The 25,062-nt window shown below is 39.6% G+C and overlaps 1 protein-coding gene, 1 long non-coding RNA gene and 1 pseudogene across 4 annotated transcripts; 1 reads left to right on the top strand and 2 right to left on the bottom strand.

The window, feature by feature from the left end:
- Positions 1-3,992: 3,992 nt before the first annotated feature.
- LOC137742879 (clathrin light chain 2-like) lies at positions 3,993-6,304 on the bottom strand (annotated as a pseudogene). Its single transcript, XR_015953649.1, has 3 exons — positions 5,722-6,304; positions 5,229-5,381; positions 3,993-4,587 (listed from the first exon to the last, which is right to left on the bottom strand). The product of XR_015953649.1 is annotated as a clathrin light chain 2-like (transcript).
- A 388-nt stretch (positions 6,305-6,692) lies between these two features.
- LOC148693158 (uncharacterized) lies at positions 6,693-7,292 on the top strand. The gene has a single exon (XM_088680320.1). The coding sequence runs from the start codon at positions 6,693-6,695 to the stop codon at positions 7,290-7,292; it is 600 nt and encodes a 199-aa protein (XP_088536446.1).
- Positions 7,293-13,595: 6,303 nt separating this feature from the next.
- LOC148693157 (uncharacterized) lies at positions 13,596-17,301 on the bottom strand. 2 transcript variants are annotated; one of them, XR_015952857.1, is made up of 4 exons: positions 16,764-17,301; positions 15,834-16,676; positions 14,153-15,136; positions 13,596-14,038 (listed from the first exon to the last, which is right to left on the bottom strand). It is a non-coding gene; the product is annotated as an uncharacterized LOC148693157 (long non-coding RNA). The 2 variants fall into 2 exon arrangements; XR_015952856.1 differs by having other exon boundaries at positions 14,153-15,162; positions 16,764-17,047.
- Between the last annotated feature and the right edge of the window lie 7,761 nt (positions 17,302-25,062).

Here is a 25,062-nt window from a genome sequence, read left to right as displayed (position 1 = left end):
AACTTGAATTGTATGAACGTTTAGGCCCGCTTCTCTTCCTCTTTGTTGTAGCACAAGGTCTAAGGTGAGTTTGGGGATTATGGATGATGTAGAATGATAGGTTTTGTGGAATGTGGAAGGAAGTAATGGTGTTTGGATTGGTAGGGAATGGGTGCTGTTTTGTACGGCATAAAGGCTCTCTTTGGTGAATTTCTGAATGTATGGAAGAATGTGTGAGAATGAATGAATTGTGGCTGCAATGGATGCTTATTTATAGGTGAAAAAGAGGGAATATGACAGCTAGGAACTTGGTGGAAATATGGAATGGTGATGGGAGATGCATGTGGCTGATTTATGCATGTGATTAAAGGGTGAGAGTGCATGTGCTTTGACAGAAATGAAAGGAAATGCACGACATGGGATGTTTGGTGCTGGAAATGAATGTGAAAGCATGTGCAATGAATATGTGGCTGCATGTGGATTAAAGGGGTGTGAATGATTATGGGATGCTGGAAATCTAGAGTGGGAGTGCACGGCAATGATGGGTTGAGTGATTGAGTGTGCATGTGGCTGATTTATGAAGGGAATGCATGTGCATTAAAGTGGAATGACAGCTAGGTTATGATGATGAATGCATGTGCAAAGTTGAATGGGATGCACGGCAATGATGGTGATTTTCTGGAATGATGGCAGGTTGTGTATGTGAGTGATTAGGGTGAATGTGCATGTGCTTTGAAATGGATTAAAGAGTGGGAGTGCATGTGGCTTGTTTGTGGTGATTGAATGTGCACGGCAAGGATGATTTCTGGGTGCATGTGGGTTGGAAATGATGAAGGAAATGCATGTGCACGGCAAGGATGGAAGAATGATTATGTTGGTGATGAATGTGGAGTGGCTGGAATGATGAAAGAATAAAGGGTGCATGTGGGTGAATGTGTTAAAGAGGGAAGTGCATGTGGCTGCTGGAATGAAAGGGAATGCACGGCAAGAAGTGTGGACAATTGAATGTGCATGTGGATTAGGTTGTGAAAGCATGTGAATCCATGTGTTGATGAATGGGATTGTGGAGATGCACGACACACCAAGGATGTGCTAGAAATGAATGTGAAAAACAACAAAAAGGGAGGGTAGGCCACGGCAATGGTGAGAGCATGTGCTGATTTATGAAGATGCATGTGCAATGAAGTGGAATGGATTTACACGACATTGGTTGTGTGATTGTGATGGTGTGTTGTGTGATGAAGTGTATGATATGTGGTTGGCACGGCATAAGGGAATTGTCTCCTTTGGTCTTCAATTTCGTCCATCCACTTGGCTTTAAGTATATGCAATCCATTTAATTCTTTAATTTGCTCCAAAAGGCTCCAAAAGGCATCATTTTGCATACTTTGCCCTTAGAACCTGAAAACACACAAAAGAAGCATAAAGGACTAAAATAACTAAAGAAACATAACGTAAATGCACGAGAACAAGCCATTTAAGTCGCATGAATATGCTCCTATCAGCTATAAAGCGCAAGTGGTGGCATCGGCCATCACTTTGCCGATTCGTCGAAAAATTGAAAAGAGTGGCCTGAGCACTGTTGATTTTCGTCAACTTTCGTGGCCTCAAACTGCCACATACCGTGGTTAATCAAGGCGGTTCTTGGGTGGTTTTGTAGAGGGGAATGAGAGCTTCAAGATGGTGGTGGTGGCGTCGAAAAACTCCACCGGAGTTGGCCGGAATCGGCCTTGGAAAATGGGATGTCGAACTGGGTTGTGTGGTGTGCAAGGGGTTGAAAGGGAAGAGGATGAGGTTCTTCTCTCTCCTTCCTGATTGGCTGATCCCTCTCTCTAATTTCTGATTGGTCCTCTTTCTAACATATCTAATTGGTCACTTAAACAAAATCCCGCTCTCTTATTCTTGCTTAAAATCTGATTGGTTTCTTTCCCACAAGGTAGGAGTTCAATTTATTTATAGCTAAACTTTAAATAACCAATTTCAAATGTCCGTAACTATACCATTATAATCCGAACTCGCAAATGGTTTTCGCTTATGCGTTCGTGGCAATGATTACTACGCAAATACTCCAAAATAATGACTCATGCATCTCTCTAAATAATGGCCAACAGAAGTCAAAATCCTTGCCTCTAGGGCATTTTCGTCAATTCATGCTTTTAAAATTGATAAAACGTAAAATTAGGGATGAGTTGTTATAGTGTTCAACAGGTTTGCCCTATTTACGTTACAAATCCGAAAGACATGGCCTTTGGTTGCGGGCATCAGGTACATTTTTGAACTATAGTTTCAAGATGAGTTAAGACAATCATATTTTTAGTACTGTGTTCTTAGTGTTATGTTTTCGGTGCAGACATGTTGCAAATGTGGATAAGATCTTCAGTCGTGCCCAATATGCCGAAGTGCAATCCAAACTCGGATAAAACTGTATTAACGACGACGTGTTTTCATGCCGGAGTTGGCTAACATTGTGTGTATTTGTATATTTTTTCAATCACATTCTTTGTAATCCATTGCTTCAGGTGGTCAAGAGGTTACTAGGTTTGGTAAATGGTTGGTGAATCCAGTGTATGGTGATGATGATCCAAATATGAGTTAATATTCTAGTGATTTTTTTGGTTGTTTGAAAAGAAAATGAAAAAGAAGTGAAGTGCTAGCATCTCTACATTTTTGTAATTTGATTGTTGCTCTATAGATGCCAGTCTATTTTTTTCATGGAGGTGGAATTTCTTGTGTATGGATGAGAGATTTTCAATGTGGATTGATTGTTGCTCTATAGATGTCGGTTAGGACCGTCAATAGCTTGCATATTTTAATGCATCGGGATATTTTATTTGTTTAATTTTATCACGATGTTGGTTAAAACCGACATTGGGTTGGATATTTTATAGTTTAATTGCTACTTGATGTCGGCTATGACCGTCATCATGTCAGAAGACCACGTCGCTTTCAACTGACGTAAAGTTCGGTGTTGCTTTTAACCGACGCTACTTAGTGACGGATTAAGCGAACAAACAGACATCGAAGCCCTTTCGTGATGCTAGCAAAGATGTCGCTATTCTAATCCGACATTGCATGGTTTTATGTCGGATTTTTACCAAATTTTCGACAAAAATTGGAGTTCTTGTCGATTTTTGCTTCGCCAGTGATAGCCTATTTTGTAGTAGTGTAAGATTACCTTCAACTCAATAAGGCCCATAGAGAAAGAAAACTAAAAGTTTGTGATGACACTCTCAATCTCCCATAACACCATTCAAATTCAATGGAAATTGAAATATAAGCCCCAAACAAGAAGTGACGTGACGTGGCCGAGAGGAAAGACCCATTCCTCTTGCCCTTCCTCCACCGCCACAACTCTGCTGTACTCTCCTGAGCATCTGTGCTTCTAGCTGTGGCAGTAGGTTTACAAGCCGAGAAGAGAAAGATGAAATGGAAGAGAGAGAAGCACGGGAACGGAGATAAGACGGTAGGGAAGAATGGGTAGGGTTTAATCGTATTTTTATAAAATGATAAACATGTTATTAATACTTTTGAGATTTTTACTAAAATGTGAGTAAGAAAATAAGACAATGAAGTGAGATTATCAGCAATCAAACATTATTTGGTTGAGAGAAAGAATTGTAGGATGCATATAAAATTTGAGTGTTACTAAACTCACTCTATAGTCTTTTTAACCCATCCATTAATAAAAATATTAAAGACATATTTATCTCTTAAAACAGTCTCTAAAGGAGATATATAACAGTAACAAATGACATACCATTTAGGGTTGGTTTGGTATTGTTGTGCTTAAATTTTTTTTTTCTGCTGTGCTGTGAGAATAAGCAGTTGTAAAATAAAACAGCAGAGTGTTTGGTAAACTTTTTTGTAAAAGTGCAACATTATAGTGTTTGGTAAACTTTAATGTAAAACAGCTGTGACTGTTTGAAATAACCAAAAAAGGTATAATACATATACTAGATATGCCATTAATTTAATCCAATTTAAATAATTAGTTCAACCATTGTATGAAAATTTAATGTAACATATAGAGTTTACTATGTATTTTCTGAAACACTCAATATAAAAAAAACAATAATTATAATAAAATTTGGATAGGTCCTAGTTCCCTTCCGACTCGCATTTGTACATATGAAACACAAAATCTAACGGAATATACCCATCAGGAAATGTTCAACTAAAGGAGAAAAACTCCACAATGTTGTAATGGAAGTACATGGTTTCTACAAAATAAGCCTAACAAAGAACGCCAGGCAAATTACGAAGTAACTACTACAACCTTGGGGGTAACCGCCACAACTGCAGCTTTCGGGGGAGCAGAAGTACTCAGTTTTGCATCCTTGGTGGGAGCTGGAGCTGGAGGTGAATGCTTAAGGTGGGGGAGGTGTATTATGCTTCAATTTTAAAAGTATCTGCCTCACCCTCGAAAGCTCGGTTGGCTTTCCAGGCTTTGGACCTTGGACAACAAGAATGGATGGCTTCTTTTCCATATCCTTCTCTTCCCTCTCTTCTTCTCTATTGCTGGCACCTCATTGGGGATGAGTCCGTAATTGCCTTCCAGTAGTTCTTGTCTACCTCAACATGAAACTTCTCATGATTAGCTAGGAACTGCTGAGAAACGCCAAAATACAATTTCAGAATAATGTCAGAAATGCATGTTAACTCTTCGCTTCTTTATACCTTAGAAGTTAGATGCCAGAGAGATCGATATGGATATTAAAGGCAAAGAAACCATAAAGTTGTGAGAAAGTTCAATTCCAAAATGTTTATCTAAAAGGACTAGAGTTCAAAAAATGATTAACACGACGAATATTAGTAGTATTTGTTTTGCGATGAAGCCTAATAGGCAAACATTGTAGATTTGCATAGAGAATCCTAAACAGTTGTGCCCATCCCTTAGTTGAATTCAGAAACCCAGCAGAGAGAAAAAGAGTTACGATCTTGTAAAAAGTTATGAACAACCAAGTTGAGTGGATGTCGGGAGCTACATGTCAACAATTTGTGGTTATTCTTCAACGCCTATTTCGATCAAGTATTCAATTATTGAATGAATCATCAATTCAAAAATGAAAGTTAAATGAAATAAACAGACTATAAGCATCAGTCCAAAGAATCTTCATATGCATTCCAACCAAAAACTTAAAATTGAGGCAGTAAAGTAAGAAATTGACATTATTGGAAGAGCTCATTAAAAAAAAAAATATATCGTGCCGTGCCAATCATAATTTTTTGGAAAGCTAATTTGGTCTAACCTTCTCCCTTTCCCTCTTAGTAGCCTTGTTATTTTCAATAGTGATCTTTCTCTTCTGGTAGAATCCCACCTTGAATTCATCTGCTTCCTCAATTATTTGAAGCAACAACTATTTTCTTTCTTCTCCTCCTCCTCGAGATGAATCGCATTCTGCCTAAATGTCCAAAAACTCGGATTATTATAACTCCCTTACAACCTCACAGAATTCAACCATTTATTTCTCCTACCACCTTCAACCATTTATTTCTCCTACCACCTTCAATGCAAACATAATATCACTTTTTGGTAGTTAATAACTACAATTTGACATCAATCACGAGCCTTTTTTCAATTCGAATTTAGCTCCACAATCTTAAACGAATAATTGGCATGCCACATAATTCAAACCAAATCAAAACCAACAACTTTCAACTAAATTGTACAAAAGAGTCAAAATTTAACTGCTAAACAGAACTATCGATTCAATTGAAAACAATCATAATTCGAGACCCTACCTCCTCCATTCTCTAAGAGCAAAGCCCTCCTCGGGGTAGCATCTTTGACGGATGGGGAAAAATTGAATTGTCGGACCCGCCAAACCCTCCATCAAAGCCCTGGCTGTTCGATTCGGTGTAGATCAATGGAGCAGAGAAGGCCTCCAACATTGACTGAGTGGCGAAAACGTCGTCTACGATAGAGCCGTGGAAGATTGGGAAATCGGTAACAAAGTTCTTGAGTGACTCGGAGTCGACGAAGGAGCCGAATCGCTGGAAGGAAAGTCGGGGGTCATAGCCTAAGTAACCATCGTCGCCCACTCCTTGTCTCATCATTCTCTTTATGTCTCTCTCTGCCACATCCTAAGGAAGGTTGGGTCGCTGATAAATTCCACTCCCTTATCAAAGACCACCATCACAGCAACACCCATCACAATCCCTCAAACACAATCCCTACTCTCTTGACATAGATTTTGGATAAGTCGTGGGAGAATTCCCTCCGTGTTAGAGGCTTCGTGCTGTACTGTATTGATCGACCAGCTTGCTTTCACCCATGATGCCCTCATAGAACGCCTTGAGTGCGTCAACGTCCATGGCCATGATGGAGCCGTGGTTTTGATGAAACTATTAGTGTCTCCTAGCCATTAGGATTAGGTTTTAGAGTTCTAGGGTTTTAGGCTTATTTGTTGTTAAGTTGAATAATTCCTCCTTGATTTGAGGAACAAGATTGTTTTTCCCATTTCAAACTAGTCATGCCCATGATTGTAGGTCCTGTAAAAATGTGGGTGATTATTTCCTTTCCTTCGCAAGTGTAAGGCTATTTAATAGCCACAAAGGTTGTTCAGTACAATAAGAATTCTCCCAGTTTTTTAGTAGTCATACTTTGCACAAGCTTTCAGCTATCCTCTCGGTTTCAACATCTGGTATCAGAGCCCCATCACGGGGCCTGATCAAATCTTGCGACTCAAGGACTAGAGTGAAGAAACAAAGATATGGCGGGCGAGAGTAGCTTTGTGCAACCTGCTATTCCAAAGCTTGATGGTCACTATGATCATTGGAGTATGTTGATAGAGAATTTCCTGCGTTCCAAGGAGTATTGGAACTTGGTAGAGACGGGGATTACTGCTGCAGCAGAAGGTTCAAATCTTAGTGAGACACAGAAGAAGAGCTATGAGGATCAGAAGTTGAAGGATCTCAAGGCTAAAAACTATTTGTTCCAAGCCATTGATCGGTCGATCTTGGAGACCATCCTGAAGAAAGATACAGCAAAAGATATTTGGGATTCCTTGAAGCAAAAATATCAAGGAACAGCACGTGTCAAGCGTGCTCAGTTACAGGCTCTTCGTAAAGAGTTTGAAGTGCTACATATGAAGGCCGGGGAGACGGTCAATGACTATTTCGGTCGAACTCTCATCATAGCTAACAAGATGAGAATGCATGGAGAGCGGATGGAAGATGTTGTGATCATTGAAAAGATTTTGAGATCTATGACCTCAAAATATGACTACGTTGTCTGCTCCATTGAGGAATTTAATGACCTAGACACCATGTCCATTGATGAGCTACAAAGTAGCCTCTTGGTGCACGAATAACGGATCAGTCGCCATGTAGATGATGAGCAAGCACTTCAAATCACTCATGGATCCCAGCAAGGAGGAAGAGGTGGAGGCCGAGGTACTTACCCAGGAAGAGGAAGAGGAAGGGGTAGGTTTGGGTTCGACAAATCTACCCTGGAGTGCTACAACTGTCATGAACTAGGGCACTTCCAATGGGAATGCCCTAAGCGAGCCAAGGAACAAAAGGTGAATTATACAGAAGCAAATGAGGATATGTTGTTGATGGCTCTTGTGGATACCAATGAGCAGCAGTGGAACACATCTGGTTCCTTGACTCTGGGTGCAGCAACCACATGTGTGGGAACAAAAATATGTTTCAGGATCTGGATACTGGGTTTCGAGAATCGGTGAAGCTTGGGAATGATTCGAGTCTTACTGTACAAGGCAAGGGTAAGATTCGAATGGAAGTAAATGGGCTTGTGCATGTGATCACAGAAGTATTCTACGTACCAGATTTAAGAAACAACCTGCTGAGCATTGGGCAGTTACAAGAAAAGGGGCTGGCAGTACTTATTCAACGTGGAACATGTAAAATCTTCCACAGCGAGAAAGGCTTAATCATGGAAACTGCAAACACACATAATATGATGTTTGCTGTGTGTGCTCATTATGTCCCAAGGAAACAACAATGCTTCTCATTGACCACAGATCAAGTAGAACTATGGCACTGTCGATACAGACACCTCAGCTGGAATGGACTCAAAGTGCTCAAACAAAAGAACATGGTGGTAGGGTTACCTAAGTTTAACGCCTCACAACGAGTGTGTGAAAACTGTTTGGTAGGACGACAACACCGTGATCCATTCCCGAAAGAAAGCATGTGGAGAGCCTCTAACATTCTCTAGTTGGTGCACGCTGACATATGTGGACCAATCAATCCGATTTCAAATAGCAAGAAACGGTACCTCATCACCTTCATCGATGACTTTAGCAAAAAGACCTGGGTTTACTTCTTGGTGGAAAAGTCAGAAGCATTTGCCACGTTCAAATCATACAAGGCAAAAGTTGAGAAGGAAACTGGAATACACATACCGGGTCTTAGAACAAATTGGGGGGGGGGGTGAATTCACATCACAGGAATTCACCAATTTCTGTACAGAGAACGGAATACGTAGACAGTTGACGGCGGCCTATACACCCCAACAAAATGGGGTCGTAGAAAGGAAGAATCGCACCATTATGAATATGGTGTGAAACATGTTGGCTGCAAAGCAGATTCCCAAGACCTTCTGGCTTGAGGCAGTGAATTAGACGGTGCATGTCCTAAACCGATGTCCCACTCTTGTTGTGAAGAATAAAAGACCTGAGGAGGCATGGAGCGGGCACAAACCATCAGTGGACCATTTTTGAGTATTTGGAAGCATTTCTCACGTGCATGTACCTGATAAGAAACGGGTAAAACTTGATGACAAGAGTGTCAAATGCATATTATTGGGCGTAAGTGAAGAATCCAAGGCATATAGACTGTTTGATCCTCTCTCAACCAAGATAATTGTTAGTCGAGACGTGGTGTTTGAAGAAGATAAGCAGTGGAGTTGGGATGATGATTACAAACCATCCATACTGGCTGATCTCGAATGGGAGGATGGAAAAGCAACAGAAGTGGAAGGCGAGGAAGATGAAGAAAGTGAAGAAGAGTCCGAAGCAAACGAAGAACTTGGAAATATTGAACCCGAGTCTGATGAGAGTAACAGCACAAAACCTAATAATGAACGTGCACTCCGTGACATGCGAGCTAGAAGACCACCGGTGTGGATGCAAGACTACGAAAGCGAACAAGGCCTCTCTGATGAAGAAGGCTCAAACCTGGCACACTTAGCTTTCTTCACTGATGGGGATCCAATTACATTTGAAGAAACTATAAAGTCTAAGAAATGGAGAAAGGCCATGGAATAAGAAATTCAAGCCATTGAAAAGAACGACACGTGGGAACTAACAGTGATGCCTCCAGGAGGAAAAACCATAGGAGTGAAGTGGGTTTTCAAGACGAAGCTCAATGAAAATGGGGAAGTGGACAAGTACAAGGCACGATTAGTTGCCAAGGGGTACTGCCAGCTACATGGAATTGATTATGCTGAAGTATTCGCACCAGTAGCACGGCTGGACACTATTCGAATCGTAATATCCATTGCTGCTCAGAAAGCTTGGGTGGTTTACTAACTTGATGTAAAGTCAGCCTTTTTGCATGAGGAAATCAATGAAGAAGTCTATGTAAAGCAGCCTTCAGGGTATGAGCAGAAGGAACAAGAATCCAAAGTTTATCGACTCAGAAAAGCCTTGTACGGACTCAAACAGTCTCCCCGAGCTTGGTACAGTAACATTGAGGCATATTTCATCAAAGAAGGCTTTACCAAATGCCCATACGAGCACACCTTGTTCCTTAAAACTGCTGATGGAGGTAAAATCTTAATTGTGTGCTTATATGTTGATGATCTTATCTTTACTGGAAACGATGAAGGAATGTTCAAAAAGTTTAAGAAATCCATGATGAAAGAGTTTGACATAAGTGATCTCAGAAGAATGAAATACTTTCTTGGAATTGAGGTATTGCAAAGGACAGATGGTATCTTCATCTGTCAGCGAAAATATGCTCAGGAGATGAAAGATTTAATATGGATCAGTGCAACTCAGTGTACAATCCAGTGGTTCCTGGCTTTAAGCTCACGAAAGATGAAGGAGAAGTTGAAGTTGACAGCACCATCTACAAACAAATGGTGGGAAGTCTTATGTATTTGACTGCCACACGTCCTGATTTGATGTTCATTGTTAGTCTGATTAGTAGGTACATGAAGCGTCCTACTAAGGTTCATTTACTAGCAGCAAAAAGAGCTTTGAGGTACATAAAAGGCACTGTTGGTTATGGGATGTTCTACAAAAGGGGAGGAAGTGAAGAACTCGTGGGATACACTGACAGCGATTACGCTGGTGACCAAGATGACAGGAAGAGCACCTCAGGATACGTGGTTTTAATGAACTCAGGAGCTGTTTCTTGGTCTTCAAAGAAACAACCAGTAGTTACGCTCTCCACCACTGAAGCTGAGTTCATAGCCCCAGCTTCAAGTGCATGTCAAGTCGTGTGGTTAAGAAGGATTTTGAGGTGCCTGAATCAAATGCAAAGCAATCCAACGGTAGTGTTCTGTGATAATATCTCAACAATTAAACTCTCAAAGAACTCGGTGATGCACGGTCGCAGCAAGCACATAGATGTAAGATTTCATTTCCTTCGAGACCTTGTCAAGGATGAAGTCTTAGAACTGATTCACTGTTCTACACAAGAACAAATTGCAGATATTTTGACAAAGCCATTAAAGCTTGATGCATTTTTGAAGATGCGGGGTTTATTGGGTATGTGTGAATATCCAGGTGTAAACTGAATAACAATGGCATTCAGTTTAAGGAAGGATGATGAAACTATTAGTATCTCCTAGCCGTTAGGGTTAGGTTTTAGAGTTCCAGGGTTTTAGGCTTATTTGTTGTTAAGTTGAATAATTCCTCCTTGATTTGAGGAACAAGATTGTTTTTCCCATTTCAAACTAGTCATGCCCACGATTGTAGGTCCTGTAAAATCGTGGGTGATTATTTCCTTTCCTTCGCAAGTGTAAGGCTATTTAATAGCCACAAAGGTTGTTCAGTACAATAAGAATTCTCCCAGCTTTTGAGTAGTCATACTTTGCACAAGCTTTCAGCTATCCTCTCAGTTTCAACAGGTTTTCCATGTCGTTGAAGAAGTCCATCATCGCCGGCCGCATCACTCCGAAACCTAGATTACCTAGAATCGCAGATCACCTAAATTACCCAGAAATCCAAATCTTCCAATTCTACCTTCCAATTATTCAATTCAACATTCCAATTACCCAGAAATAGGGGTTGAAAGAAGGAAATTTACCTTTTTATTGATGAAGAGTGCTCGAACTAGATGAGAGGGAGAGATCGAGCTCGAACGGAGAAATAGAACTAGAGAAATGAAGTGGGTGAGAGAGAACATCGAAGAGACGGGTGAGGGTAGGTTTGGGAATTTGGAATTTTCATTTAATGAACACTATTGATCCGTGTTTTGGTGAAAAGAAGCCGGTCTTTCAAAGCCTATTTTTGCTACTTCATGTTTTCAGTTTTTTTCACTCAAAACTGTGAAAATAAGCTGTTTTAAAATGTTTACCAAACACTTTTTTGAACTCAACATTTTTTTATACCCACTTTTTATAGTACTTACTCTAACTGAGATGCAAAGTTGATATGAAAAAGAAATCTAAGTTGACATGGACAAAGAGATATCAAATTTGAAGCTGCCTTTAAATATGGTTTTTGCTATTTCCAAAGGCATTTCACTTGCTTTACCTTAAATGCTAGCAAATTTAAGTATTATTTTATTATTTAACCTTAAATGCTAGCATATTTAAGTATTATTTTATTATTTTTAAACCAACAACCCAACTTTTAGCATATTTAAGTATTATTTTATTATTTTTAAACCAACAACCCAACTTTTATTATTTTTGTTAAAAAAAAAATATGAATGAAGCAATAAATTTTGGCATATTGGGTTGAAGGAAAATATTGACAATATATCTAATTGCCAAGTCAGCCATCAAATTAAAATTTGATGTTTTGAATTTGACATCCTCTTTAAAAGACTTTTAAACCCTTGTTTGTCTATATATTCATTATAATGTTCATAACAGAAAAGAAAACAATATTGTTGAGCATAGATCAAAGTATTCCAAAAATAATCATTTTGAAACTATCCCCACATAAAGATTAATTAAATCAGAATTAATTTGTCATACATACATACATACATATATATATATATATGTAGCTAAAAATGTGGATAATTTATCATGAAATGTGGCTTGGCACAAGGACTCTCTACTTGTTTGAGGCTTATAAATAAGTAATCATCTCAAATATGATTAAATTTTTGTAAAGATGATCTTGAAATAATGGTCAACAAGATAAACAATTGTTATTGAAGAAAGTTGAGGTTTCAACCATAAAACTAATTGACAGTATGAGGAGTAGCCCAATTTACTTATAAGTCCATACAAGATCCCTCTTCCTATCAATATGGGATACATTCTCAACACACCCCCTCACGTATGGTGAATTTTCTAGCTTAGCACGTGAACAACACAAATTTGGTGATGTAGAAAACGTGTGGATGTTGGGCTTCATACGTTGGACAATATGTTCTGATATCGTAAAGAAAGTTGAAATTCCATTGTAAAACCAATTGACGATATGAAAAATAGCCTAACTTATTTATAAGCAAATGTAAAATCTCCTTCCATCAAAACGTGAGATCCACTCTCAACAACAATCATAAATTTGTATTATAATAATACAGTAGTGGTAAAGAGAGAAAGTGGTGAACTTAATCCGGTGGATGGCAAATATTTCCCTACCAGTTGGTGATTTCAAGCATTGAACGATCATAAGAGAAGATAGCATTTTGATTTGACAAGCAAAGTACAACGAGTTTAAAATTCAACGCTCGGATTAAGATTTGGAGTACTCCGAGGGGGCGGATCCCGAGCAAGAGAAGGGGGATCCGAAGTAAGTGATTTTCTTAGCATTACTTGGTCTCCATAATACTTCTTTCCCATTCAAAGCGCAACTAATCTATATGTTGACGAGACAAGCAATTTGGATGGTACTTCGCCTACCACATTTCAAACAATATCTAAAAGAGGTTGACAGGCACGAAATTCTTCCATCTTTTGTGAACAAGTTACAGCGCAAGATCCTTCCACGGTTGGTAAAATGTGTCGAATTAGAAACTGGTCATAGGTTTATTTCTTATAGCACTGATATTGTCCCGACCTGGTAATACCATCAACACAATCTATCAGGTGTGTAGTTTTATCACAAAATGATTTGGTATTAGTTGAAGTAGGGTTAGAATATTTTAACTCTTCTTTTCTCATAGATGCGGTCGATGTGGGATATTTCAACACACAATCTCATGTGGAACCTAATTAGTGAGCCACAGGTGGAAAATTCACATATCAACAATTACGTGAAACCAAGAGGACTCACAATACACGCAGAGCTTAGAGACCCACCATCATCGTATGGGATCAAGAAGAGATGCCCTTCTCATATACACAGTCGATGTAGAATTTTTTAACAAAATATCCTGTAAAAGTTGTATAGACAGAATAAATTACATAGCATTCGATTAGGCTAACAAAACACCAAATATGAGACAGAAAAAGCAACTGTTTTCCCAACACGGGAGCCTTATCCTGGTAAACAAAATGATAACTTACACCCGTATCATTTAAAAGTCAAAAGACTAGCAGAGCCATCAATCTTGATTTCCCAAAACAAAATGATAACTTACACCCATATCCTTTAAAGGTCTAAAGACTAGCAGAGCCATCAATGTTGATTCCAGTGATCGCAATAAAACATTACAAAATATTTGTAGGAAAGGAAAAAAAACAGGTTGGAGAGCTCTTAGATAACATTCTAGTTGAAGGCGAATTAAACAATATTATTTTTAATCTATTATGAAGTTTAACCGGCTTTCCCAGTACTTAACGTAGATAAAATTGTATACCATCTCTAAGAAGGATTCGTTTCAGCAGGGCAACCTATCTTCGGCCACAGTGCTTTCACAACACACCATTCTTCCACGAAATTCAAACCATTAGCAGCAACAAATTGAAAGAAAGCCCTAATTAATGCTAGCCCTACCAATTTACCTCCAAACTTTTACCCTGAAATCAAATTGAATTGATATGTTAAAAGGCCATGATCGAAATCCTAACCTTGGAATCGCTTTACCCACGACACAACAAGTAAGGAGAAGAAAGCAAATGGAATGGATTTACCTGCCGCAACCCGAGAGAGTGCCGCATCGGTGATTAGAGTCGTCACAAAATCTTGCCTCGTTGTTTTACTTGTCTTTCTGGGGAACCAAGCAGGGGAAGCCGGAGAAGATGATTTTGAGCGAGAGAGTGATAAGATCCGATTTTCAATTCCCTATGTCAATCAGGAAGCAGCAATGAACTGGGAATGAGAATGGCTATGGCTTGGCCTAATAAAACCAGCTTGCAACAAATCTTGAACTGCTTTCTCAATCTCAGTCTTCTGCAATTGACCATGTTGGTAGGGTTTGATATAGGTGGCTTAGCTCCAGGCATCAGTGAAATCTTGTGGTCATGTTCTCTAGGAGGTGGAAGTTCAGATGGAATCACAAATATTTCTTCAAATTCCCCCAAGACTTCCTGCAATTCTCCAAGCTGTTGAGTAGTGAGATCAGAAGCTTCAAGTTTCCCTGAGTGCATAGAATACAAAAGCATGCCTAAGTTTGAATCATACAACTCCTTGTCAAGCTGTTGGAGTGTCATCTCTTGTACCAATGGTGGTGTTTTGATGGCACTATGAATGAGTTTGTATGTTTGAGAACCCTTAGTGAACTCCATGGTCCGTAATTGAAAATCCCATAAGATAGGACTGACAGTGGATAGCCATTGAACTCCCAAGACTATATATCATAACCCCAGAGACAAAACACAAGTTCTTCACTAGTCTAGAATCCACAAAATTATGGGTGCTACCGAAATCGAGCAAAATTCTCACATGTTGATTCTTAACAAACCCATAAACCTTCATAGTTTGCAGAGTCTATTTAGCAAGAGTACCATAGAAGGCACATTCACTCCATTCCGGTGGCATTTCATCCCCTTCAATCACCTCTTCTGCACTGTCCATGTCTATCACGTCTAACATTAGCAATTATGTGGGGACGTTTGTGACCTCTGGCCCATTTCTCCCCTATCTTTCTTGCGTTGCACCTCTTCAGGGTTCAGTTTCTTGTAAGGTAAGCAACATGTTTAGGCTTTGAAACACGCAAATAGAGCAATATAAGTGGTTTTGACTTAGGTACTGACACTTAACCAGAGGCAATGGGTTTAAGATCATTAAACTTAGCATCGATTTGTACATCAATAGCAAAAACATCATTAACAGAAAAAGGTCTCAACAATTTTACATCATATTTTAATTCACGTTTCAATCTTTTCAAGAAGCAACTCTTCAACAAACTTGGACCAACATCAGTAGATCTATTAGAAAGTCTACGAAATTTCAATATATACTTCTTAAGAGCATCACCACCAGTCACCTGATTACAAGGGCAATTGAATTGAGTTGCCCTTTACCCCAAAAAAAGTATGCCAACAGTCCGCAAAATGGAAGGCAATTGGGTTGAAGGTAGCTGCCCCTTCAACAATTGCAAGGGCTTGCGCCCTACGTGAAGCCCAATAGACAGGGGGGCTCACGTGAAGCACATATTTGTCGCAACCCGTGAGCTATTCACCAGCTCTCCCACTTCCCCCCACTTGCAAATTTTACACTTTTAAAATCTTATAAAGTTCAACACACTTGCAAATTAAACGTTCAAAACTACTCAAAAATCTATGGCAACAATGATATGTGGGGATAAGACGAAGAAAACATTAAAATATTTAAAAAAATATGTTTGTGAATAGGAATTGCCCTTGTCATTACCTTTCTTCCCTTCACATTGGTGGACTTGCCAAAAGGAATTACTGTTTAGAGTAAAAAATAAGAATAATTTTATTGCCCTCGCCTTCCAATTGACATTGCCCTTAACCATCTGGTGAAGATGCTCTATGTGTACCTATTTGCCACAGCTTAAACAAGGCTTCATTGCTATCCTTAAATTATGAAGGTCCAAATTCTTGGCAGAAGGCCCGTGTAAACTCGCCTCAAGTAGGAGTGGCACGAAGGCAATCCAGCCAACGAAGCCATCACAGAGCTTTGTTGTCAAGGTGAAAAGAGACGGTGACAACCTTTTGGTGCTTGGTGGTATTGTAATAGGAGAAATATTGCTCAGCCTTGTAAATCCATGCCAAAAGATCATCGCCATCAGAAAAGCATGAAAAATCTAGAAGATGTTGCCATTAGGGACAAGGAGTAAGTCCACCACCATCATAATTCTCAAGCGAGGGTATTCGGGGGTTGTTTCAGTGCTGTATAAATCAGTATCATCAGTGAGGATCGGTGGAGGAGCAACCAGATCTGAGGTCGAAGTAGCCGGGTCAGAGGAAGAAAGTCCCCCACCACCAAACAAAAGCTCCCGACATAACTGCTCAAGGCACACTGCCAATTTGGTGGCCATGGAGGTGGAAAGAGAGGACATCATCAAAACAATCGACAACTGAATAAATTGGGGTAGAGCCTCTATTGAGGATTCAAGTGTAAAGATGCGACCATCCAAGGCGGAAACATGAGAATTGGTTGTGTGGCAGAGCATACAAGAGGGAAACTAGAAACGAGAAGGATGATACCAATGATGATAAGATCCACTTCCGAATTCCTTTTCCGAACCTGCAAGCAGTAATGAATTGGTTATGTACTAAGAACGAGAGAAGAAAAAGCTCGGCTCCAATGTTTTTGTATTAAATTATTTTTTACCGAATGACCGCCATAACCTCCGACAAAAAAAACCTAGAAAACTCAAAATCCCAATCCATATCATAAACCCAAAATCGGCAAATCTGTGTTGGCTAGGCTTATCTTCAAACTAGTAGCTTTTGGAAATTCGGTGATGATGAAGGATGAACGACAGATAGAGCTGGGTTTGAGAGAGAGGAGAGGACAAGTCAGGGAGAGTGAGAGTAGCCTACTCCATACAAAACTTAAGACGCCGACAAACTTGTTGTCGGCCATGGGAGTCCATTTCAGTATTGGATCGTGGCGATGAGGTCGTCGATTGAGTCAAGAACGCCATGGAAGCGGCCGAGTCAAACCAGATTGGGTGGTCAGCAACCGAGGATTGACAGTCCACCAACTTCAGCGAGAGCTTGAGGGTGGCTCAGTCGTGGTGGTCATGATGGCAGTGATGGTCTCGGTGACTTCTGTGCGAGTGGTTTCGTCAAGGAGGAGAAGAGTGGGTGGCAGGGAGTCTCGAGGGGACAGTGGGAGTCTTTTAGAGTCCAACAACTACCATACCATTTAATGCTGAGGCTGGGTCTCGAGGTAAGTTAGAAATAGGCTGGTTCGGAGCTCTGTTGTTCTAAGAGCAACTCCACCCTTAAAGACTTTGCGCCAGCATCCAGCCCATTTATCCACTTAATTGAACAGTAATAGACCCAATGAACAGTAATAGGCCAAAGCATCTCCACCCCAAAAAAAATGTGCTGGCACCCAGTCTAAAAATGCGCTGGCACAAACGATCTCCACCCCTACAAAATGCGCTGGCACCCAGTCCATTTAAAATATTAAATAATTTTTTTATAAAATAATAAATAAAAAAAATAGTTTTAATTTCGGATAGGATTTTTAACCAATCTCGTCACGCCACGTGTCATTATCCGAACGTACTATTTTTTGAATAGATTTCCGCTAAGATTTTCAACCAATCCCGACAACCCACGTGTCACTTCCTCTTTACAATAATTTAGGCAAGATTTCGATAAGATTTTTAACCAATCTCGTCACGCCACGTGTCATTATCCGAATGTACTATTTTTTTAATAGATTTCTGCTAAGATTTTCGACCAATTCCGACACGCCACGTGTCACTTCCTATTTACAATAATTTAGCCAAGATTTCGATAAGATTTTCAACCAATCACGTAGTGCCACGTGGCATTGTCCAGAACCTCATCTTTTTTTTTTTTTTGTCCATATAAACCCTACATCCCTACATCCCTACATCCATCCTCCCACTAAACTCAATCTTTTTTTTAGCTTAGAATTCTTCTTTATCGTTTTCAAATCTTGAGTTCTTACAATGTCTTCTTCAAGGAGAGCGTATAAACAATTGCAAGAGCAGCAGAAAAGGTTGTTGGCACAACAGGAAGAATTGGTCAATCTTGACCAACGTGGAGGTGGAGATGAGGCCTTCGCAATGGAGGAGGATGAGGATGATCACCATAGAAGGTGGAGGGCCTCACATTCCCGCCGTATCATGGAAGCTATGGGTCAGATAGCCAAACCCAGACGTGCGGCAAACATCGATAGAAGAAGGGAAAGACGAGGTAAAGATCTCTTGGAAGATTATTTTATTCCCAACAGTGTTTTCCTTGATCATGTTTTTAGACGTCGTTTTAGAATGCAACGAAGTTTGTTCGATAAAATCATGAGTGATGTTTGCAACCATGATCCATATTTTGTGCAAAAAGAGGATGCTTTTCATGTTCTAGGTCTTCTTCCTGAGCAAAAAATTATGGCTATATTGCGAATGCTTGCATATGGAGCATCTGCAAATCAAGTGGATGAGATCGCAAGGATGGGAAAAACAACAGTTCTGGAGTCCCTGATGCGGTTTTGCTCTGCAATTGAAGCCCTCTACACCAATGAGTACCTTCGGCAACCCACGACAAGGGACATGCAAAGGCTTCTGAGGAAGGGTGAGATGCGAGGCTTCCTTGGCATGATTGGAAGCATCGACTGCATGCACTGGACATGGAAAAACTGTCCAAGTGCGTGGCAAGAAGCTTATGGTGACAGAAAATGAGCCAAAAGCATCATTCTGGAAGCGGTGGCTTCTTTTGATACAAGGATTTGGCATGCTTTTTTTGGTGTTCCAGGAGCTCAGAATGACCTAAATGTCCTTGCCCAATCTCCAGTGTTTGACGAACTGCTACAAGGAAATGGGCCGAGATGCACGTATTGGGTTAATGGTAATAAATACGAGGGACCATACTACCTTGCAGATGATATTTACCCCAAGGTGGTCAACATTTGTCAAAACAGTGTCACACCTGCAGAGTGAAAAAGAGAAACACTTCGCAAAGTGTCAAGAAGGGTGTAGGAAGGATGTCGAGCGTTGTTTTGGTATCCTGCAAGCTCGTCGGGCCATTGTCAGGGTTGCAGCTAGAATGTTTGATGTCGAGGCTCTTCGATCCATCATGATAACGTGTATTATTCTACACAACATGATTGTTGAAGACGAGTATGATTATGATGCTGTAGATGAATACGAGCCGGATCCGATGAACAACTCAAGAACACAAATCTACTATGCTCATGACCGGACCGAAGATCCCGTGCAACACGAGCCGTTGGAACGGGATGGACATTACAATTAATTGATCGTTCAACGGTACACTTCATTGCAAGAGCCATACTGGCACATAACCCGCCAGAATGACTTGATTGACCATCAGTGGAGATTGCACGAAAGCGAAGATAATTAAAATAAGGCTTGTGGTTGAAGAATAAAGTGTATTGTTTTTTAAGTAATCTTATTTAGTGTGTTTGTTTTTTTTTTAAGTTTAAATGGTGAGGTTATGTAATTTTATTTGGTGTTTTTTTTTTTTAAATGTTTATTTGGTGAGTTTATGTAATCTTATTCAAATATTTAAATAAAGTACAAAAATTACATAAGAAATTAAATAAAGTTCTAAAAATAAATAAGAAATTACATAAGAAATTAAGTTCTAAAAGTAAATAAGAAATTACATAAGAAATTAAATAAAGTTCTAAAAATAAATAAGAAATTACATAAGAAATTAAATAAAGTAGTACAAATAAATGCGAAATTATACAAAGTCTGTGGAGTTAGGATATGTGGTGCTAGGATCTTGGTTGCTAGGATTTCTGTAGCTGGAACCCCCTTGACTTGTTTCGGCATCTCTTGCACGCCTCCTTCGCACGACATCTCTTTTTTCTGATGTCCAAAAATATTTTGAATTCGGAGACAGTCCTACTAGAGACTTGTTCATAGTGTCACGATCTATTTGAGCCATCCTTTCTTCTCTAAGCATCTCATTCTCTCGATGAAGTGCTTCTCTAATCATCTCGTTCTCTCAATTATCTATTTCTCTTTGTCTCTCAGCTGCCGCATCACGAGCCTCAGTAGCTGCTATTATTGCTGCCATAGCAGTAGCTTTTTCCTCATCTCTAGCCTTTTCCCATGCCGCCAAGCAAACCAATCAAACCATATTTCAATATATACATGTCAAATCTCATTTCATAAACTTAAATCAATGTCTCAGTATTGGAAATAACAATTCAATAGAAACATATTCATAAACCAAATCATATCCACATAGGATAATAATTACGAAAATAGAATAATCACCAATATCACTTATATTAAAGTCACTCATAGAAATGATAAACCTATATCAAATCAAACCATCTACTATGTAACATTGCAAAACTAGAAATAACCAAATGTTGTGCACAGAGTTTGTCTTCATAAATGGTAAAATGCCACCTATTGGTAATCACACATCTTGTTCCTTTGTGGAACAATATTTATCATGATATAAGTAATGATCCATCGGAGCTATCACTGAGATGTGAAACCATGCCAACTACACAACATTTTTCTTAAACATACATGTTTGGACTTCATTAATAGCAACTAGATCATAAAAAAAAAAATCCATATTATTTGTAGCACATTCTTGCATAGCAATTACAGGAAAGCAAGACAACCTTGGAAGGAGCATGAGAATAAAACTTGATCCCACTTTTAATCCCACATGACTTGTAGAATAGCTAGCTAACGTACCACATTTGAAGGCATCCGGAAAACATAATCAAGACCAATATACATCTTTGAGGGTTGGAAATGTAGAAGTATAGTTAAACTAAAGTTGTAAGGGACTTTCCAGCATGCACTAATGTACTATTAGATTACCACATAACACAAGTATTTACAGCTCGGTGCAAAGAAAGTAGAGAAGTTATTTGACGAGGTCTTACTCCAAGGAGATAATATCAATAACCACTTCCCAATAGTGTAAAAGAGTTAATTCAATACTACCATATGTGCATCATCATGGTGATGTAGCTCATGTCTCACAAATTCTATAATCTACAAAGACATTGTGATCTGATGACAACTAAACAGAGAGCACCTCCCTTGTTGCTTCACTAATCTCCCCATGACAGCACGATAATCAACCAACGCATTTCAACCAAATGTATGTTCTCACAGTAAATTAATAATCCTAATTCTGCAGATATATAGTATCTCAAGAAATACGCTTTCCAATCTTTAATTATGGGAATTCTAGTTCTTTAATTCAAAAACTACCTCTCATCCATACTGAAGCATGCCAATTTGAAATAACAAAACTCATTGAAAAAAAAATCAAAATAACAGAACCAAAGCAATCCAAATCCAATGACAAGAAACCAAAGTGGAAAACCTTATCCCAATAATCTGAACTCGGAAAGCTAGAAACTATAGATACCATGCTGCTGAAACTGGATCAAGAACTCGTTTGGTTTCTTTTTGAAACCAAAAACCCAAGGCTGAGACTTGATAAATGATGGGGGTATCACTATCACCTTATCAGTGAACAAAACAAAGCAGATCGAAAATGATAGTGGTTAGAGAAGTTGAGTTTAGGTAGGAAAATAGGAGAAGAGTAGAAGACCGCAGGCCCCCCCTGCACTCGTCCACACCCTTCTCCGATTCATCCCCCTTCTTTTCCCTCCTTACCTCATTCTGATTGGCAGCTCCTCTCCTTTCTCCCCTTTCTCATTGGTCCCCTTTTCCACTTAAGATGGCCGGTCCTTTAATCCCAAAAGTGTTTGGGCCTTTTTATCCTTAAGTGGAAATTAAAATAATTCCCACAATCTATAGTTTCACAACTTCAAACGTCCATAACTATATTGTTATAATCCAGACTCGCAAACGGCTTTCGCCTATGCGTTCGTGGCTTCGAGACCTATTTGAAAACGTTACTTGTGACCTCAAAAGGTCAACGAGTAAATAATAATTTTTCAAACTTCACTCTTCGTAACTAGTTTAATTGAAATCTAATTTCAAATAAACTAATATAAATTCTCAAAAAAATAATATAAAATCTCAATAATACAAATACGTAGATTATAACAATGAAATCCGAAAACGGAATTTCACAGTCAGCATTATTTGATGCGTGGGACAGGCAAGGCTGATTAAAAGGGGTGGCTGTATATAAGGAGGCGCCCATAGTCCATCACTTATTGTTTGCGGATGATAGTTTCATTTTTGTGAGAAGTTCGTTGCAAGAAAATTTAGAGGTTAAGCACTTACTAAAAGTTTACGAGGATGCTTCTGGTCAAGCTGTTAATTATCAGAAGAGTTGTGTGGCTTTTAGTGACAATCTTAATGAGTATGATGGTCAATTACTGGCGGATTGCTTGGGTGTAATAAGGGTTCCGTATCATGACCGCTATCTTGGTTTACCAGTATTTGTGGGTAAGGCAAAAAAGGCAACATTCTCTTATTTGAAAGATATATTGTGGAAGAAGCTTAATGGGTGGAGAGGAAGCTTGTTGAGTAGTGCGGGGAAAGAAATCTTGATAAAAACTGTGGCACAAGTTGTGCCATTGTTTACTATGCAAACGTTTTTACTTCCTAAGACACTTTGCGAAGAGCTAGGTCAAATGGTTGCTCAGTTTTGGTGGCAACGTGAATTGGGTAAACGTCGAATCCGTTGGATGAAGTGGAGTAAAATGTGTAAACCTAAAAGTGAGGGGGTTTAGAGTTTAAAGATTTATACGCTTTCAACCTTGCTTTACTTGCTAAACAAAGATGGCGTTTAATCTAACACCCTGATTCTCTTGTTGCCCGTATTTTCAAGGCTAAGTACTACCTGAAGTCAGATTTTCTACAAGCTGCGGTGAGAACAAATGTGTCATATTGCTGGAGAAGTTTGGCGGAAGCGCGCGTAGTCATTTAGAGAGGTGCTCAATGGATAGTTGGCGATGGTTCGAAAATTAAAATCTTGGGGGATAGCTGGCTGCCTAGACAGAATTTCCTTAAAGTGTTAAGTGCTATTCCTCCGGGAGTGGCTCACGATAGTACAGTGGATAGTTTGCTAGTGGATGAAGGTTGTGTCCGTTGGAATGGGGATTTAATTACAAGCATATTTTACGAAGAGGAGGCTCAGCTGATTCAGAGCATTCCATTAAGTTATTTCAAGCCACCGGATCGATTGATATGGGTCGCGGAGAAGGATGGCCTATTTTCGACAAAGAGCGCCTACTTGGTAGCTCGGACAGGAGGAAATGTTGGAGGGGAGGAGACCACGACTTCCGAAATGGATGGGGAGTTGAAACATATGTGGAAGGCTTTGTGGAGAGCTTGTGTCCCTGAAAAGGTGAAGATTTGTGTATGGAGGTGCTGTTTAGATGCCTTACCAACACGGGCAAATTTGATGAGACGTAAAGTGATCACAAATGATGCTTGCCAGTTCTGTCAGGGAGAATCAGAAACTGTCGAACATGTGTTTTTAAGCTTCCCTAGATCAGCGTCCATATGGTTTGCTAGCCCTCTATGCTTGAGAACGGACCGACAATTACATGGTGGATTCCGTATATGGTTGGTGGAGGTGGCAGGGTTACTGGCACGTCAAAGTTTTGATCTAGCTTTGATTCTAATATGGGGTATCTGGAAAGAACGCAACTCTTTTTTATGGAATGGAAGGGCATTGAATCAGGTGGAGATTGTTTGCAAATCACAAGCATGGTTGCAGGAATTTAGGAAATGGCACGACTCGAAGAAGGGCAGCAGTCGGACAACCACTCATAAATGGGAGAAACCCACCGTGGGATGGGTTAAATGTAACTTTGATGGGGCGTGGGATGACCTAGGTCAAAGAGGGGGTGTTGGTGTCGTGGTGCGAGACGAGAAGGGGGACTTCGTTGCAGCCACTGCGCTGCAGTTCAGAGGGATTAGCTCGGCAATTTTGGCTGAAATTATGGCTGCTCGGGCAGCAGTCCTATTTGCACGTAATATGGGAGTGTCGCAAATGGTAGTGCAGGAAGATGCAATGATGGTTATTAATGCGTTGCAGAATGACAAGGTAGCACTATGCAATGGTATGTTTGGTAATGTTCTGCTTGACGCCAGGCAAATGTTGCAGTCTTTTCAGAATTGGAAGGCTACGTTTGGTCGACGTGAGACGAACAAGGTTGCTCATCGGCTTGCGAGATTGGGATTGACTTTGGGTACTCGAATCTCATGGTTTGAGGAACCTTCTGATGTAATTTTTTATTTTCTTGTTGAGGATAGTATTCCTAGTTAATTTTTGAGGTGCAGGATGCTCTTTTTCCCTTGAATCGGGTTGAAAGCTTCGGCAAAATTTTTATCGAGGCCCACTATTAGCACCCTATCCCTGGGACTGTATGATTTCTTGCTCATTAATGGAATATCGTACTTCTTTAAAAAAAAATTAAAAAAAAAAAAAAACCTAGAAAAGTTGAAGTGTTTGGTTGATGTATTGGTATTACAGTGCACCTATTTTCCAAAGAGATTTATATTCAAAACCTATGTTATCCTAGACAACCAAAATGATATTTGAATTGATTGGTGTTCAATTAGTAATGCCAAGTTATAGGGGAAATACGACAGACTTTTACGGAGATTGATTATATTAAATTTTGTGGAATTCTATATTATTGTTGATCTTATTGGTTGATTACTCTTGTTAAGTGTTATTTGGATATGTATACGTCATTGTTTCGTTGGATGTCTGTTTGTTATTGACTATGGAATTACTCTTGGTTGACAATATATTGTGGTATATGGGAATGATGAAATGAAAGTATTTGTGATCTGTGGTTGGAACTTCTAGTGTTGAGAAATGAATTACGAAAGGGGGGTAATGGAAATGATCTTTTGTTTAATTGAGCTAAACTCTTAGTAGGTACTAGGTCTCAGGCAAGCCCACAATGCACAGTTTCTTTTCTGGTAATTCGGGGTTGGCGATGAAGAGTTTTGGCAAGACGACTAACAAAAGGGGAAATTGGGATGGTT

The sequence above is a fragment of the Pyrus communis genome, chromosome 11, assembly GCF_041283825.1.
Source record: "Pyrus communis isolate YQ-2024b chromosome 11, ASM4128382v1, whole genome shotgun sequence".
Taxonomy (NCBI): domain Eukaryota; kingdom Viridiplantae; phylum Streptophyta; class Magnoliopsida; order Rosales; family Rosaceae; genus Pyrus; species Pyrus communis.
The sequence above is the reverse complement of the archived record's forward strand: the minus strand, read 5'-3'. Positions and strand labels throughout refer to the sequence as shown.

Bases quoted from the DNA above. Each gene is read 5' to 3' on its own strand.
- LOC148693158 (XM_088680320.1), top strand. From the start codon at position 6,693: ATGGCGGGCGAGAGTAGCTTTGTGCAACCTGCTATTCCAAAGCTTGAT.